This window comes from Rutilus rutilus, assembly GCF_951802725.1.
Source record: "Rutilus rutilus genome assembly, chromosome: 13".
NCBI lineage: Eukaryota > Metazoa > Chordata > Actinopteri > Cypriniformes > Leuciscidae > Rutilus > Rutilus rutilus.
The window spans coordinates 31,300,113-31,318,659 of record NC_140218.1 but is presented as its reverse complement, the minus strand read 5'-3'; the positions used below and the strand labels follow the sequence as shown (position 1 = coordinate 31,318,659).

Genomic DNA, 18,547 nt, shown 5'->3' with positions numbered 1-18,547 from the left:
CGGTTCATATGCTCATTTACTTCAAATTATGACCAGAAATGGATCAATATTAAGTCTGCGGTACAAAAAAAAAAAAAAAAGAACCAATGTAGGAGAATGGTTATGCGCAAACAGTAGGAAACTCAGTATATTTGTGCAGTGTGCGCATGTCAAAAAATATATTCCGATTTGAAGCTTGTTACATATACTGTAAACGCACACATCAACCCGATCACATTTAGCATTCATGTAAACACTACGTTCGGATTCATCAATTGAAATCAATTCAGTCCGATTGAAACAAAAGTTGTGCATGTAAACGTAGCCATCATCAATATAATTATAATATTTAAACACATAAATATAAAAATAAGGCGGCTCGACAGCAGCTCAACCGTACTTCAAACAAACCTCATTGGTTCTACTGGAGCTCAAACGAGCTTGATTAATGAACGAGAACCAATGAAGCAAACACATTTGATCGGCAAGACTGCAGACTGGGGTGATTCATTTTCTTGTAGATTCAGTCACTCTCGCAGAATCCCCAAAAAACTACAAGTGGCGAGCTAACTTTCTTGGAGTGCGGGTAGAGTGTCTCGTCAGTCAGATCCGACGACATGCTTTTACGAAGCAGTAGCAGCTGAGCGCTGCTTGTGTTTTATGACAGGAGGAAACTATCGTTGGGGTACAATACCGCCACCTACTGTACATTGGGATGTCAACCAGATACTGCCACTGGATTATTTACATCATATTATATGTGTTCTATTCATTTTAAATATTATGATTATCGCCAATACCGGTATATTGTTACACGCTTAATTAAACTGATAACGAGATCATTTTTTAAATATAATGATCATCATCAATACCGGTATATCGCGATTCGTGACATCCCTACTTGGATTATATGAAGTGTTGTACTGGCCCAATATTTAAATGGCATACTGCATTAGAACAACACCAGGGTGAGTAAATGATGACAATTTTCATTTAAAGGTGAACTATCCTTTTAAGGTACACTAAGACTAAGTCTTAATTTAACATAATTCTTTAGTAATTGAAGTAAAGAATTAAGAAAGTTACCTTATTGCAGAGCCAGTCTTCATTTGCACGGGGCTTTGGGTCGCTGTAGTGCATAGATACTCGCTGTCCCAAAATAGTGAGCACGCTCTGAAAGTGAGACACAGAAGAAGAGAGGGGACAACAGAATAAAAGAGGGTAAATATCATTTTCAGGGTGGAATTGGCACACTTGAGACCTCATCTCAACACAAGAGGGGAGGAGAAGACTGGATAAAAGAGAGAGAGGAAGTCAGATATCACCATCAGCTTGAGAGGACTCAGAAAGACGCGCCGGCCTGCATGTGAGAGAGCGTTTGCGGACACCCTCTCTGGCCAAAAGCCTCAACCTCCCCCATTCAGGGGAACAAAAAAAAAAGTGTCACGCTCACTCCTGCCCACCCACATTAAGCCACAAATAAAACATCCAGACAGAAGATCACAAAAGCAAATTCATACAGCGATGACAGGACACATAGAATAAAGACTTGAACTGTACCTGAGCCAAAAATAAATCCATAAGGACCTCAATGAAAAATGCTGACAACTCCCCTCATTTGAGTTTCTGGCATTAAGAAAACATCCTTAATGTAACTAAATACTTAAAGAAAAACAACAACTATTCAATAACCCGATTTTGAGCACTTTAGAGGCCTGGTAAATAAATACAAATAACATGACTCCATGCTTGTGTATGGCACCCCTTCGTACCCACAAATAAAACAGAAATAACATCAACTAACATTAGCCTTTATAAAATCAAGATCTAGGCTAGTGGGGACCCCACACAGTCCATCCATGAACGATCTGCTACATGCAAAAATGGCAAGCACTGGCTGAAATCATCAATTTCTAATCTGGCTGCCTGGCTGCTAGACAAATACCAGACATCAGGGTGCACAGCATGAAAGAAAGTGTGGTTTACAAGGTATTGGGCTGCTACAGCACATTTAATGAACAACAAACCAGTGAATTTGCCCAATTCAGCGAGGCTCGTAGCAATAAATTAGCAGCAAGTACACAGTTAATGTAACTTCTTTAATGTGAAATAATAGGTAGTTATTACCTCTGTGCAGACAGAAATCCCAGTTTAACTCTACATTGCCCTTTCGACGCTGAGACATGGTGTTGACACTATGGGAATGTCTTCAGTGTGCGCAGTTGTCTAAAACGTGTGAAATCACGCCAATGTTATTGGCCACGGCAGTCATATATCACATCACTGGTGTGCCGGCATGACTACAAAAGGGCACCTGCATTAAAAGTCAACAGCTTCTTTGTCTTTAAGAAGGCACTTTGTTTGTGTGTGTGAGAAAGAGAAGAAGTTGTGTTTCACCGTGTCACCGATTTATCACAGCGGATGACACACATAAACTCTGTTTCATCTGTTTGGGAGCAAAGCACACTTGGTTCAGCTCTTGAGGAGCTCTGCTGCTCTGGCTCGGCTCTCTTCGCTGAGAGCCAGGCATCGGCACCTCATGGTATGGATTGTTTCTCCCTGATCTCCATAGTAAGGTATTGAGATCATTGGGAATTCAGCTCGCATAGTCACCTCCATCACGTCAAATTATTCGAACATAGAGGGGCTATGTGAGCACAGATATGAGAAGATGCCCCAGGTTGAAGATGCACTTTCAAGCTATCTCAACCAAGTCTTCTCTGAAGGCACCGGTCTTGCCCTCTATGCCTTTCCAGATCTTCCCAAGTCCTATGCAGCGGCAGGTCAGGCCCTTGGAGCACTGCACACTACGGCAATTATGCAGGATTACCAGGCCGACCTTCTGAAGAACCTGGACCAAGGGGAGGGACTGTCTCCAGAGGCAGTCCTGGAGCACCGCAGAGCCACAGATCTCGTCCTCCATGCCACCAAGCAGATGGCCTGGGCAATCGGTCATTCTATGGCTGTAATGGTTGCCATGGAGAGTCATCTGTGGTTAAACATTTTGGGGATAAAGGAGGGGGAGAAATCCTTTCCCCATTAACACCCCGGTCTCTCCCTCTGGACTCTTGATAGACCGTTGATACAGTTTTCAAGAGGTTTAGAGAGGCGAGGGTTCAGTCAGCAGCCTTAAAAAAAGTTAATCCCCTTTCTTGTTTAGTGTCCTTCAGCCCCGGCAGTGTGGACATGAACTATGTTGGCATGCGTCCTTGGAGTCTGCGAGGAATGGGTGAATTGACAGTGTAAAGCCCCCTTTTGCAGTGTCAGGATGTTTCCTTGCTGAACTCACGATGAGAATAAGCGATCATTAGCCGAGGTATGGGCTACATTGCAGAAGGGTGGTCTGCACACTTCCCTAGAGGGCAGGTTTAAACAGAGCATCCCCTGGTAGATCGGCAGCAAAAGTATTTCAAGTTCTTTTTTTGTTAAGTGACACCTAGTGAAGGGCAGTTGACAGAAGGTGGGCTCTGTCTGTCTCCCCCTGAAGCTTTAACTCAGAGGTGATAGTGTAGACGAGATGTGACGGCACACTTCCCCGGTGTCCACTGGAAGGTTTTTCCCAGCTGGATCTCCTGAAAGTACTTTTGCTACTCTTCTCCAAGGAGGACTGAGGGTTAGAGCGGGCAGTTGATAGAGCAGATGGTTCCAACACTAAACTTCCCTCACTCTTGTCTGTAGTCTTCGTCAGCTCTTTGAGACTGGACACTGAATATATGCTCCCCTCGATTGGGTTGCTTTTAATGAGCTTCACAAACTGGGAATGGCTAATGTGGTGGAACAGTAGTCTGCCCTTTTCCAGAGAGGGAGTGTTCAGTGGACACAGCGGAGGCTGTAGCCTCCCTAGTCAGCTCTACCCCTCGGGACTCTGGTAGGAAGATTACCAACTAAACTTTGGTCCTAGGACCAGTCTGGTCGCTGAAGCGTCCCTAACAGTTATTAGATGGAGGCACCAGAGCTGCGGAACGTTCCGCACCTCTAGGTGTTAAAGCTCTTGGTCCCTTGGTATGCATCTTGCATGCCAACTCTAGGTTCAGACCCTGGGTTAGGACTATGCTTGGTTCACTGCAGTTCATCCAAAGAACAGCTGGTGAGCAGGCATTTGTTTAGTATGGCCTCGTGGGTATAGCGTCAACACCATGACACAGCATCGAGTTCCCTCGAAAGGGAATGTCTTAGGGTTACACGCGTAACCCGATTCCCCAAGAGGGGAACGAGGTGCTGCGTCATGGTGTTGACGCTTTAACACAGAGCCAATAGTGTAGACGAGATATGACGGCACACTTCCCCGGTGTCCACTGGAAGGTTTTTCCCAGCTGGATCTCCTGAAAGTACTTTTGCTACTCTTCTACAAGCAGGACTGAGGGTTAGACATGTTGATAGAGCAGATGGTTCCAACAGTAAACTTCCCTCACTCTCTTTTTTAGACTTCGTCAGCTCTTTGAGACTGGACACTGAATACTTGCTCCCCTCAGTTGGGTTGTTTTTAAAGAGCTTTACAAATTGAAAATGATGGTGGAACAGTAGTCTGCCCTTCAGGCACTCCAGACATGCCTGCATGTCTTCAATCAGAAAACTCAAAGTTGATGACGTTTAATGCAGGTGCCCTTTTATAGTCATGCTGCCGCACCAGTGACATCACATGACTGCTTTGACCAATAAATTATCCTGTCAGTTTTTTGGCATCATCAATACAAAAACAAAATTGTGGTTAATGGCTTTACAAGGCCGTCAAACCAATTATTCCTGTTTAAGCGTGGGGTTCTTGCTCAGAATAAGCAGCAGTGTGGACCAGAAGGGGGGGGGACCCTGTAAAAAGTGTACCGTAAGTTTCTCTGAACAAATGTGTCTGCCACAGACTATTACTTTATTATCACTTCGTCCTGGCTTTCATGTAAACTGATATTCAGTAAATCAGCTAATCTATGAATGCACTGGAATAATTGAATAATTCGAAAGATACGTAAGAGGAACATTCTGCTCAAATTCTCATGGAACTCTTAACTACCGGAACTCAAACCCTTTTTGAAACTCGAGTGGTTCTGACATTTCAAAGCCACGAAGATTTAACTAGAGAGACACAAAATAAAGGGCAGGTCTCACACTAGGTTTTTACGGTTGCCAAGAGACACTTCGTAGCAAACTGAGCTTTCAGGGGGACAATACTGTTGAATTTATATCAAGCTTGGGCATTTCCAGAAAATACCCAAGTAGTTGCACAGTCAAATATTTGTGCTAGACAGACTGTATATTATTAGAATGGCAACAGGCAGACCTCATTCTTAAGAGATGGCGAAATCTGTGAAATCATAAGGAATCCAGCTATAAAGGGCATATATATCCATACACGTGTGGTCTTGTAGTGTGTATGTGTGTGTGCAGTGTGAAGTGACCTGGTTGGTCTCCATCCAGCGGCTGGCCTCCTGCAAGTGATTAAACTCGACGAAGCCGAATCCTCTGCTCTGACCTGGAGACACAGCCGTCGCCGGGCCACAATGACAGAACAACACAACGCAGTGAGGGGTTAGTGTTTTCATATCGACAGAGAGGGAGAAAGAGAGAGACAGAGAGATGGTAGAAAGAGGTATAGCTGTATTCTAACCAATAACAACACTGCTGCCTTTAAACTGCTAGAACTGTTGGCTCTTTTTAATTCCCTCTGCTATTTACACCAGTCAATTTAACTAGAATCACACAGGACATTAATTTGAAAATGTGGGTACACACAAAACTATAGGTCTATTAGATTTCTGATGTTTCAGCAACAAAACCTAACATCTGAAAACCATTATTATGCACTACCATTCACAAGTTTGGGTTTTTTGAAAGTCTCTTCTGCACACTCAGGCTGCATTTATTTGATAAAAAATACAGTTAAAGGTGCTCTAAGCGATGTTGGGTGAAGTCACTTCTTGTTGACGCTCGAAGTATTGTCAAACAAAATGGAGGCTAGCTCGACCCTCCCTCCTCCTCCTCATCCCGTCTCCTCCCCCTCCCTTCCGTGCTTCCTGAAACAGTCATGAACAATTTAGAAAAAACAAACTGGATTTACCCTTCTGTCCAGCAAAAACAGAGCCACCTGAATTTCAGATTGGAAGCCATTCTGCCGGCGGAGTTCTCGCCACCTTTTGAACGCTTTTCCAATGTAAATTCGGGACTTTGCGCGTTCCTTCTCCTTTTCCCTCCTTTGTTAATTGTTCATCGGAACGTCGTCTCTTTGGTTGTGTGTCGGTCGCATCAAAATTCTTAAGAATATACATTTTTAACGTTAGTCATTGTCGTTGTCTAGGACATCTCTCCTCTAGCTAACTTCCCTCTTCATCCCTCTTCTCTCTCCTCCACTCCCCACATCCCCCTTCATGTGCATACGCACTAACCCCCCAACCCCCACCCCCAAATCCTTCTTGTTGGTTATTGGCTGGAACACTGTTTGTTATGTTTCGTGGTCCAGGCTGGGCCAGTTTGTTTTTGTTGCCGTTTGTGGAGCCTGGGCTGTCTACAGAGACAGCGTTTTTTACAGTGTGTTCAGGGGACAGGCAGCTAGCGGATAGTGAGGAGATGTTGCTGTATGTAACAAAAAAAAAATTGGCCTAAAAAACACGTGGCATCGCTTAGAGCACCTTTAAAACAGCAATATTGTGAAATGTTAAATACTTTTTTGTATTAATATTAAATGAAAAATTAAATCCATTTTAAAGCTGAATTTACAGTATCATTACTCCAGTCTTCAGTGTCACATGATCCTTCAGAAATCATTCAAATATGCTGATTTTATGCACAAAAAAACATTTCTGATTATTATAAATGTTGAAAACAGTTGTGCTTAATATTTTTGTGGAAACTGCAGTAAAAAAAATTCAGGATTCTTTGATGAATAGTAAAATTCCAAAGAAAAGCATATACAGTGAGGAAAATAAGTATTTGAACACCCTGCTATTTTGCAAGTTCTCCCACTTAGAAATCATGGAGGGGTCTGAAATTGTCATCGTAGGTGCATGTCCACTGTGAGAGACATAATCAAAAAAAAAAAAAAATCCAGAAATCACAATGTATGATTTTTTCACTATTTATTTGTATGATACAGCTGCAAATAAGTATTTGAACACCTGAGAAAATCAATGTTAATATTTGGTACAGTAGCCTTTGTTTGCAATTACAGAGGTCAAACGTTTCCTGTAGTTTTTCACCAGGTTTGCACACACTGCAGGAGGGATTTTGGCCCACTCCTCCACACAGATCTTCTCTAGATCAGTCAGGTTTCTGGGCTGTCGCTGAGAAACACGGAGTTTGAGCTCCCTCCAAAGATTGTCTATTGGGTTTAGGTCTGGAGACTGGCTAGGCCACGCCAGAACCTTGATATGCTTCTTACAGAGCCACTCCTTGGTTATCCTGGCTGTGTGCTTCGGGTCATTGTCATGTTGGAAGACCCAGCCTCGACCCATCTTCAATGCTCTAACTGAGGGAAGGAGGTTGTTCCCCAAAATCTCGCAATACATGGCCCCGGTCATCCTCTCCTTAATACAGTGCAGTCGCCCTGTTCCATGTGCAGAAAAACACCCCCAAAGCATGATGCTACCACCCCCATGCTTCACAGTAGCAGACCTGCAAACTCCTCAGACTAAAAAAGGTGACAGTGTCGCCGGGGGGGGGGGGGGGGGGGGGGGGGGGGATGCATGCTGATTAACAATGTATAATAATAATAATAATAATAATAATAATTAATATGCATACCCTAGTTTTGCACTGATGTAAAAAGACTGACAGTGACACAATAAGACCTCATGTTAGCAAAATGTTTTAATCTTTTAACTCTTAAAAAAAAAAAAAACCTTAAAAAAAACATGTATGTTCTTTAATGTTTGATTATAATTTTACGGTCTTCACATAGGGATGGGAATTGATAAGATTTTATCAATAATAATGCCACTGACGATTCTGATTATCGATCCAATTCTTTATCGATTCTCTTATCGATTCTTGATAGCACTGTGTGGAAAAATGTAGTCATATGCTTCTTTTTTTTTTAAACAAGTGGTTTTCTTTATTTTGAAGTTTAAGCTTGAGTTAGCAAACTGTACTTTTTTATATAATTTATGTAATAAATATAACCTTATTGTAAAGTGTTACTGATTAGTTACACCGATTCAGACGTCACCTGAGTTCACTGTTGGAAAGATTAGTTGTTTTAACCATTCATTAAAATGAATCGGTTCAAAGGAGTCATTAGTTCGCGAATTGGACGTGTCGTGCGCGTTGTGTGATTATGCCAGCAGTTAGGACACTGACATCCAAGATTTGTGTCAACATAAAAACATTTCATCACTGTATAGTTTTATTTCGTTTAATTAAAGTGTTGTTTAAGTCAGCTGAATGTCCAGAACGCTTTTCAGAGAAGATAAGGAAACTTATTTAGCAAAATTCACACCCAGCAGTAATTCAGAAAAAAAAGGTCTTTCGACCTTTTACCACCGTGTCGATTTATTTTTGATTAATATGTGCGTGCGAGGGAGAGAGAGCAACACAGCGCCTAGTTTGGAGACGGTGAAGTCGTTTACACAGAGAGTGCGCGCGCGCGACCGGCTCTCTCTCTCTCTCTCTCTGCTCGTTCTTTCAGTTAAACATACACCCTGTCACAAACGCAGCCGTTCATCTACATTACTCACCGATCAAATAAGACTTTGGCGGGACAAAAAATCATTTTGGTGGGCGCTAAAATGCAGGAAAATTCATGCGTGAGTTTCCATTAGACTCGAACGGTAGCCAGACGTCTCATCAAATGGCGAGCTCAGCTCAGTTGACGCTGTGTGCTGCAAGATTCTGACGCAAGTCCTAAGATTCCAATTGGCCAAGAGAAAAAGTGCTAAGATTCCGATTGGCCCAGAGAAATGTCAATTATAAGAATTATCCAATAATGTTTCACAATTCTAGCCTGCATGGCAGTTACTGTGAGAAACAATATACCCCCCCCCCCCCCCCCCTCGAAAAAAAACTCTCCGGTTCTACGCGATTCACCTAAATGACCCAATTGACCAAGAAAACGGCGATTATCGCCGAAAAGCGACAAGTTTGCAGGTATGCAGTAGGGATGGTGTTCTTGGGATGGTACTCATCATTCTTCTTCCTCCAAACACGTTTAGTGGAATTATGACCAAAAAGGTCTATTTTGGTCTCATCTGACCACATGACTTTCTCCCATGACTCCTCTGGATCATCCAAATGGTCATTGGCAAACTTAAGGCGGGCCTTGACATGTGCTGGTTTAAGCAGGGGAACCTTCCGTGCCATGCATGATTTCAAACCATGACGTCTTAGTGTATTACCAACAGTAACCTTGGAAACGGTGGTCCCAACTCTTTTCAGGTCATTGACCAGCTCCTCCCGTGTAGTTCTGGGCTGATTTCTCACCTTTCTTAGGATCATTGAGACCCCACGAGGTGAGATCTTGCATGGAGCCCCAGTCCGAGGGAGATTGACAGTCATGTTTAGCTTCTTCCATTTTCTAATGATTGCTCCAACAGTGGACCTTTTTTCACCAAGCTGCTTGGCAATTTCCCCGTAGCCCTTTCCAGCCTTGTGGAGGTGTACAATTTTGTCTCTAATGTCTTTGGACAGCTCTTTGGTCTTGGCCATGTTAGTAGTTGGATTCTTACTGATTGTATGGGGTGGACAGGTGTCTTTATGCAGCTAACGACCTCAAACAGGTGCATCTAATTTAGGATAATAAATGGAGTGGAGGTGGACATTTTAAAGGCAGACTAACAGGTCTTTGAGGGTCAGAATTCTAGCTGATAAGACAGGTGTTCAAATACTTATTTGCAGCTGTATCATACAAATAAATAGTTAAAAAAATCATATATTGTGATTTCTGGATTTTTTTTTTTAGATTATGTCTCTCACAGTGGACATGCACCTACGATGACAATTTCAGACCCCTCCATGATTTCCAAGTGGGAGAACTTGCAAAATAGCAGGGTGTTCAAATACTTATTTTCCTCACTGTATTTGAAATCGATTTTTATTATGAAACAATGTAAAAGTCTTTTCTGTCACTTGTGATCAATATAATTAATTTAATATGAAATAAAAGAAATATTAAAAAAGAAATAAATCCTACTGACCCAAACTCTTCAATGGCAGTGTGGGTATGTGTATATATTATTTATTATTATTATTATTATTATTATTAAATACTTTAGTAATTGCTTTACTTTACACCAATTACATAATTATTCACAAAATTTACCAGTCTTATTTATATACAAGTCTAATTAATACTTAATTTTTATGAGGCTTGTCTGAAATCACACCAGGCGGTAGAGTACAGGTCAATAATATCAGTCGGCCTGAAATGCCAAAGGACTGTGTTTAACAAAGGTCTCTGGCTAAACTGCCCACATGGGATTAAAGCTGTTTGAAAAAGGCATTCCAAGCAGTCCACTATGCATTGTTTCCTACTGCAAACAAAACATAAGCACAATAAGTTTTATTGCTATAGTTAATTGATAAAAAAAAAAAATTATACTTGAACCATAACTATTTTAATACAAATTAAATTGACTGACCTCTAAACTACAGTAAATAGCTGTTCCACATGCGTTAAAAGTCAATAGCTAAGAACTTTAATCTTCTCTCCAAAATACCTTCATGCCACTGACACATAAACAGGGTGGAAAAAATAAAGGAAACACCTAATAACACATTAATATCAGGGATCTATGCAGGAAAAGAGCCACAGCTTTAGTCCTTCTCGGAATGCTGTCATACAAGCCCTCAACCGTGTGTTGTGGGATACTGCACCATTTAAGAAGAGAATCTTCCCTTTCTTCCAGGTGTGAAGTAGGGGGAAATGTTTAGCAGAACAACTCGTACAGAAGATGTTTACAATTACATTTACATCTGGTAATCAGCGAGGCATTTGGTATTTGACCTCTTCCTGCTGTTCAGGAAGTCATTCTCAGTTGTATCTCTGCAGGTATTATCACTCCTGGATATGGCAACAGTGTTTGCCTCTTAGGGGGGCCCTAGTCCACTGTTATATAACTATGTATTACAGCAATCAGATGCAGCTGCCTATATCTTAATGGATTATGTACAATATTTAACAGTTAGATATATTTTTAAATACTGCGATTTATTGGTGTCCCTTGGCTTTCTTCAAATGTAAACCCATTAGAACATAGACTTAACCTAATGTGACTAACCTTTGTAGTGGTGTAATCAAGGATGTTCACACTTGGTAGGTTTGGTTCATTTGAAAGAACTCTGGTGCGATTGCTCTGTTACTGTGGTTCATTTGATTAAGTGTGAACGCTGCCATTTGAACCCTGGTGCGCACCAAACAAGCGGACCGAGACACTGAAAAGATAGGTCTCGATCCGCATCCAAACGCTCTGGTGCGGTTTGACTGAGGCCGTTTTTACACTGGGCATGTTTGCTGCGGCCTGAGTCCGAGTGCGATTGTTCCTCCAAAGTATTGGTCTGGTTTCACACTCAACTTGATTCTATCGAACCCTGGTACGTTTGCGTTCATCTTACATCATCACAAACATGATCATCCCTTACATGTGTTTTACTGAACTATACATCGTAATCGGCTAAAACGCATGCACAGTTTACTTTACTTCCTGAACAAGTGCGCACCTGAATCCGAATCGCTTTTACATTAACGCGGAGTGCAACCGAACTCAGACCAGCTCCTTCAGGTAGTCTCGGGTTCGGTTCCTCAGTGTAACCCGGGTCCACATGACAGCTTTCACATTAGCAATGTTTCATGCGAACTGTTCCTCATTCCGCACTAAACTGCCAGGAAAAATGCATTGAAATATGAACACAACACGGACCAAAGTCATCTAAACGAACCAAAAACAGTTTGTGATGTCACAAGATGCAACCCTAAAAAAAATACCATTTTTTTCTCTTCATATTTGTTGCGATGTTCTCCAAAACAGTTTGGTACAGGCATCTGAAACAATCTTCTTGCAACAGATCTTTGTTCGTGTGTGTGTGACATAGGGATTCCTGCCACTGTTTTGACGTCTTTACACATTTTATAAGCTTTTTGTGAGTTCTACACTGGTCAAAAAAAATCTAACATACAACGAGCAGATTTATCCCAGAACACAGCTTTGTTTTGGATGTTCGGTAAGTTCCGTCACGAAATATATAGCATAAACTCTGTTCTTTAGGTTTGGTGTTAAAAAAATGAAAGCGTGATCGCTAAGCGAACCAGGACTAAATGTACCATTTTCTTTTTTTGGTCCAGACCAAAAGAACCGAACTACCAGAGTCAACACGCACTAAATGGCCTGAAGAAACTAAACGCTTTTAAATGGTGTTTACCTTACTTTGTCCACCCTTTTAACTGAGGATACAAAATTCCAAAACCTTTTCATACCCATCAAAAAAAGCCAAAAAATGCTCATGTAATGGTCAGCCACACTTATCCTCTCAACACAGCTATTGCAATATACTTACACAATACAAGGTGCAAGATCTTCCACAGACTTCAGGACAAGAGCAATCAAAGTGAATGAGGGATAAGGTTGGAAGGACATGTAAGGCAAGCTTGGCACTAGGAGTAGATGTGTTTGTGCTTGTGTGAAGGCGTATACATTACTGTTCCTTGTGGATGTATCAAGTGTGTATGTGAATGTTGTCTGGTTAAGAATAGTCTGACAAGGGGTATGGTAAGAAAATGGTCATACACAATACAGAACAGGAACCAATCAGAAGTGATGGCTTAAATGAAAAGATGTGCAGGGGGTTACAGAAACATACACCTGAAGATTTCAAAACACCAGTACTAAGCAGCCTTTTCATTCAACTCAAATACACCAGGAGGAAAGTGAGAAAGAAGACAGAGACTGTACTGAAGTAACACACTGAACTAGGCAGACGCAAGAGTGAGCTAAGGCTTGTTATGAAAGGCAGTGGAAGAGAGACTTGGAAGTCAGTCTGGGGCACAAAGAAGCCCCCCTGGTCGATCATGCTTACCTGTAGACTTGTTCCTCATGAGGCGGACTTCCCTGGGCTGGACCCCCTGCTCCTGCAGCCGAGCCCGAATCTAAAGAGCAAACACCAAACACTTAACTACACCAACACACCAAACCTCATAGCAGGACCTCAAATATGGCATTTGCCCAAACTGGGTATTCTAATAGCTGAATACTCCAGGTTAAATACAAGTAGTAAAGCTCTATCATTTGTAGTATACTGTGTATATAACAAAATGTTAACCTATCCCACAGTTTCTAAAAACTACGTACTATGCGCAATGGAAGTTTATAGTGCAAGCAAACAACAACTGCCACAGAGAAATCTATTATAAAGTAAGTGCATTTTGTTTTGTTTTCTGTTGTAATTATCTTGTGTTCTACACTGAACAAAATGACAAACGCAACAATTCTTTTTTTCTTTTTTTTCAGGAGGTGAAAGATCTAAGACTTTTTCTATGTACACAAAAGGCCTGTTTCTCTCAAATATTGTTTGCAAATCTGTCTAAATCTGTGTTAGTGAGAACTTCTCCATTGCCGAGATAATCCATCCACCTCACAGGTGTGGCATATCAAGATGCTGATTAGACAGCATGATTATTGCACAGGTGTCCCTTAGGCTGGCCACAATAAAAGGCCACTCTAAATTGTGCAGTTTTACTGTATTGAGGGGGGTCCGAAAAACAGTCAGGATCTGGTGTGACCACCATTTGCCTCAGGCAGTGCAACATATCTCCTTCGCATAGAGTTCGCAGGTTGTTGATTGTGGCCTGTGGAATGTTGGTCCACTCCTCTTCAATGGCATTGCAAGTTGCTGAATATTGGCAGGACCAGGAACACGCTGTCGTTTACGCCGATCCAGAGCATCCCAAACATGCTCAATGGGTGACGTGTCCGGTGAGTATGCAGGCCATGCAAGAACTGGGATGTTTTCAGCTTCCAGGAATTGTGTACAGATCCTTGCAACATGGGGCCGTGCATTATCAAGCTGCAACATGAGGTGATAGTCTTGGATGAATGGCACAACAATGAGCCTCAGGATCTCGTCATGGTATCTCTGTGCATTAAAAATGCCGTCAATAAAATGCACCTGTGTTCGTTGTCCATAACATACGCCTGCCCATACCATAACCCCACCGCCACCATGGGCCACTCGATCCACAACGCTGACATCAGCAAACCGCTCGATCCACACGACGCCATACATGCTGTCTGCTATCTGCCCTGTACAGTGAAAACCGGGATTCATCCGTGAAGAGAACACCTAGTCCAAAGTGCCAGACGCCGTCGAATGTGAGCATTTGCCCACTCAAGTCAGTTAGGACGACGAACTGCAGTCAGGTCGAGACCCCGATGAGGAAGACGAGCATGCAGATGCACTTCCCTGAGACGGTTTCTGACAGTTTGTGCCGAAATTCTTTGGTTATGCAAACCGATTGTTGCCAGCAGCTGTCCGGGTGGCTGGTCTCAGACGATCTTGGAGGTGAAGATGCTGGATGTGGAGGTCCTGGGCTGGTGTGGTTACACGTGGTCTGCGGTTGTGAGTCCGGTTGAATGTACTGCCAAATTCTCTGAAACGCCTTTGGAGACGGCTTATGGTAGAGAAATGAACATTCAATTCACAGGCAACAGCTCTGGTGGACATTCCTGCAGTCAGCATGGCAATTGCACGCTCCCTCAAAACTTGCGACATCTGTGGCATTGTGTTGTGTGATAAAACTGCACATCTTAGAGTGGCCTTTTATTGTGGCCAGCCTAAGGCACACCTGTGCAATGATCATACTATGCCACACCTGTGAGGTGGATGGATTATCTCAGCAAAGGAGAAGTGCTCACAAACACAGATTTAGACAGATTTGTGAACAATATTTGAGAGAAATAGGCCTTTTGTGTACATAGAAAAGGTCTTAGATCTTTCAGCTCATGAAAAATGGGGGCAAAAACAAAAGTGTTGCGTTTATAATTTTGTCCAGTATATGTATCTATGTGTATCTTGTGTATCTATGTTCTAACCAGACGCGCTGCAAAAAGATTCCAGTGACAAGCAATTGTCTCTTGGACGCAACTAAAATCGATTTAAAAACAGCCAATCAGAAGAGCGTGTGGGTGGAGTCTCTCCGCAAGAGCACTGCACTCTCAACTAAATCAATCTTTGTCATAGAAAACACTTGATTGTTCACAGTATGAATACTCTTGTTTCCATTTGAAGATCCGAGGCGAATTATCCATTGTCGCTTTAAGTATGGCTATTAAGGTCGCACAAATATTCAAACTCACAACAAATTCATTTAACATTAAATTAAGCACATAATCAGTACCTGAGATTATCATTGTCACGTGTGTTGTTGTTGTTCTAACCGTTTTTAAAATACAATCAGTGTGTATCATCGTCGTGGCTGGTTGGAAAAAAAAGTCTGATTAACATTGACAAGATACCTTTTTATCGCGCATCGCAACCCGTCTGGTTAGGACACAAGTGTATGCAACAGATGTTTGGATATTATATTATATATAATTATGTAGTCAGTCAATAAATACAAATATTGACAAACCTCGTTAGCGGTTGCATTCGGTGGAAGCATTCTCAGCATGACAACGTTACTGGGTTTCTGGACCGGCTCCGTATCAGACCTGTAGTCCTGGTCACGGGGTTCTGGCTCCTCCTGGCTCATTTCCAGAGCATGCTGGTAGTTTCCATCTCTCATTTTGCCTCTAGCTGATTGGACTTGGTCAGGAACACCCTAAATCAGGAAGATAGTCCTCCCCCTATATATTACTCTTCTCAATTTTTTTTTTATCACCAAGAGAAATGTTTAGATATGTACAAATGTTTAGAGCATAAACAATATAAGGCAAGTAAAGCAAATTAAGATTTAAGAATCTTAAGCAACTTAATTCATTTCAATAGTCAATACCTTTGTCTGTAATCATGATTCATACAAAACTAAAACCGTTTCGGATAGACAACTGTACTCACTTGCTTGTGGCCAAGATGTGTGGTATATTTGTCTCCCTCAGCACCGCATTCGCCCTGAGAGTTGTGCCGTCCTCTAACTCTGCCCCAAGTGTTGTCCTCATTTTCTTCACCTTCATCTGGCGTTTGGTCCTCCTGGTACACTTTCTGTCCTGATTTAAATGTCTGCATATCTCTTCTATGTGCATCAATCTCTGGTTCAAAATCATAATTCTTTTCATCTTGCTGGAATCTTGAGAGGATGTTCTGATTTGGCGGACTTTGGAGCAGACTTTTTCCAAGTTTGTTGTCTTTGGATCCACGGTTCCCCTTTTGGCTGAATCCGGGTCGATTATTTGAGAAATTGCCCGAGGTAAAGTCTCTCACACCTTCGAAACTATTGTCACGCTCGTGCTGTCTTGCATTTGTTAATCTGCTATTCAGTCCCAAGCCATTTTCTTGTCCATAGCCACGATAGTCCATGTCCCTATAGTCGTGTTCATCAGACTCTTTCCCATAGCGGCCCATGCGGTCACCACGACCACCCCTAGGGCATCGAAAAAGAGCAAGATTTAGGCACTAAACGCTGTTAAAAATAAAGTCGTTGCCTGTGTTGCAGTATTGCATAGTGCAGGGGTGTCCAATCCTGCTCCTGGAGGGCCACAGTCCTGCAGAGTTCATCTCCAACCCCAATTAAACACACCTGAACCAGTTAATCAATGTCTTACTAAGCATACTAGAAACTTCCAGGCTGGTGTGTTGATGCAAGTTGGAGCTAAACTTTGTAGGACAGTGGCCCTCCAGGACCAAGTTTGGACACCTCTAGTGTGTTCGTTATTTTGGTGGTGGAGTAATGAAGGCCCAGGTGTGTTTCTTTTGGGTAGGGGTGTGTTTGTTTGGGTGTTGATTTCAAATATCAACAATGTATCTCAGAAATAACTTACTACACCTTTAAAGGGTTAGTTCACCAAAGAATGAAAATGTTGTCATTAATTACTCACCCTCATGCCGTTCCAAACCCGTAAGACTTTCGTTCATCTTCGGAACACAAATTAAGATATTTTTGATTAAATCTGAGAGCTTTCTGTCCATCCATAGACAGATACACTACTGATACATTGTTGATTCAAAAAGTTCAACTAATCAATATTTGATTTAAGCAGTTTAGTCCAAACTTTCTGAAGAGACTCGATCGCTTGATATGATGAACAGATTGAATATAGGCTTTTATTCACATAGAAACATTGATCAGTGAACATGAACAGAAACTAAACCGAACCTGCTGGACGCATGAGAACAAACCTCTTGTGTAAAACAAGAATGAACCTCATTGGTTCTTGTAGAAGCTCAAACGTGCTGCATAACACGAGAATGAACCTCATTGGTTCTTATAGAAGCTCAAACGTGCTGCGTAACACGAGAATGAACCTCATTGGTTCTTAAAGAAGCTCAAACGTGCTGCATAACACGAGAATGAGCCTCATTGGTTCTTGCACATCAAGTGAACATGCTTGAGCTTCCAATTACCACAAATGATGCGAGTTGATGAATGTTTATATGTTAATAAAAGCATAAATTCAATCTGTTCATCATATTAGTGATCATATCTCTTCAGAAAATTCTGGACTAAACCAGTTTTATGATCTCTTCATGAACTTTTTGAAGTGTCAAACAATGTGTCAGTTGTGTAGTTGTCAAAGAAAGGACAGAAAGCTCTCAGATTTCATCAAAAAGATCTTAATTTGTGTTCTAAAGATGAACAAAAGTCTTACGGGTTTGGAATAACATGAGGGTGCTAATTTATGAAAGAATTTTCATTTTTGGGGGAACTATCCCTTTAAATCTGTCGAGCTGTCAAGCACTGTGGTAGTTGACATACATTTTAAAGCAGTGACAGCGTGAAGTGTTACATTTTATCTGAAAACTACTTCCATCCGTCTCATTCTTGTATAGTTATTATTGACAAAGCTTTATGACCTCTTAATTGAAAGACAACATGAAATATTTGTACCTCACTATATTTGTAAATCCTTCTATTACACAACAGTACTATTTAAATAAGTTGCAAAAAGGTGATGTTAAAAGGGTGAGAAAAATGGTGACCAGCTGCAGTACCTTAAATATACTTCCCTGCATACATTTACATACCTAAATTCTTTTGTAAACAAAAAAAGCAGTTCATGCATAGGCTATTTAACAATAAACTGAACAAGTCTGACAGCATGAGGTTATGTAATAAGGTCAGAACATTTATGCATGAATCCATCCAGACCAGTGGTTAAATGCAAATTCATATTAAAAACAGAAGAGAACACTTGACCTACCTCCTCTCATAATCCATGCTTCAGTGCAAGTCGACAGAAACGCCCACTTTTTCCTCTGCCTGCTTCATTTACAACTGTTGGCAACATATGTAAAGATCAACCCTCACATTTATTAAAATAATGCATAAAAACATGGATATCATGTTTACTTTTACTGTTTTTTTAAGCTGCCAGGCACACGAGCAGGACGGATACAGTAGTGTGTGTGTGTGTGTGTGTGTGTGTGTGTGTGCGCGCGCGCGCGTGTGTGCGTGGATTGGCCGATGCCAAAAACTCGTTCGCATGTCGTTTCTTGTACCCTT

At 41.7% G+C, this 18,547-nt stretch overlaps 1 protein-coding gene across 2 annotated transcripts in view; it reads right to left on the bottom strand.

Moving 5' to 3' along the window:
- The window catches only part of rbm10 (RNA binding motif protein 10), a 41,299-nt gene that overhangs the window by 22,292 nt on the left and 460 nt on the right, over positions 1-18,547 (bottom strand). For both annotated transcript variants that reach the window (XM_084428984.1, XM_084428985.1), the window contains exons 2-7: positions 18,246-18,319; positions 15,946-16,468; positions 15,521-15,709; positions 12,970-13,039; positions 5,370-5,443; positions 1,066-1,152 (exon numbers count right to left, since the gene is read on the bottom strand). In XM_084428984.1, the coding sequence (XP_084285110.1) occupies positions 1,066-1,152; positions 5,370-5,443; positions 12,970-13,039; positions 15,521-15,709; positions 15,946-16,468; positions 18,246-18,262 (960 nt within the window). In that variant the 5' untranslated portion in view covers positions 18,263-18,319. The remainder of the gene's footprint in view (positions 1-1,065; positions 1,153-5,369; positions 5,444-12,969; positions 13,040-15,520; positions 15,710-15,945; positions 16,469-18,245; positions 18,320-18,547) is intronic.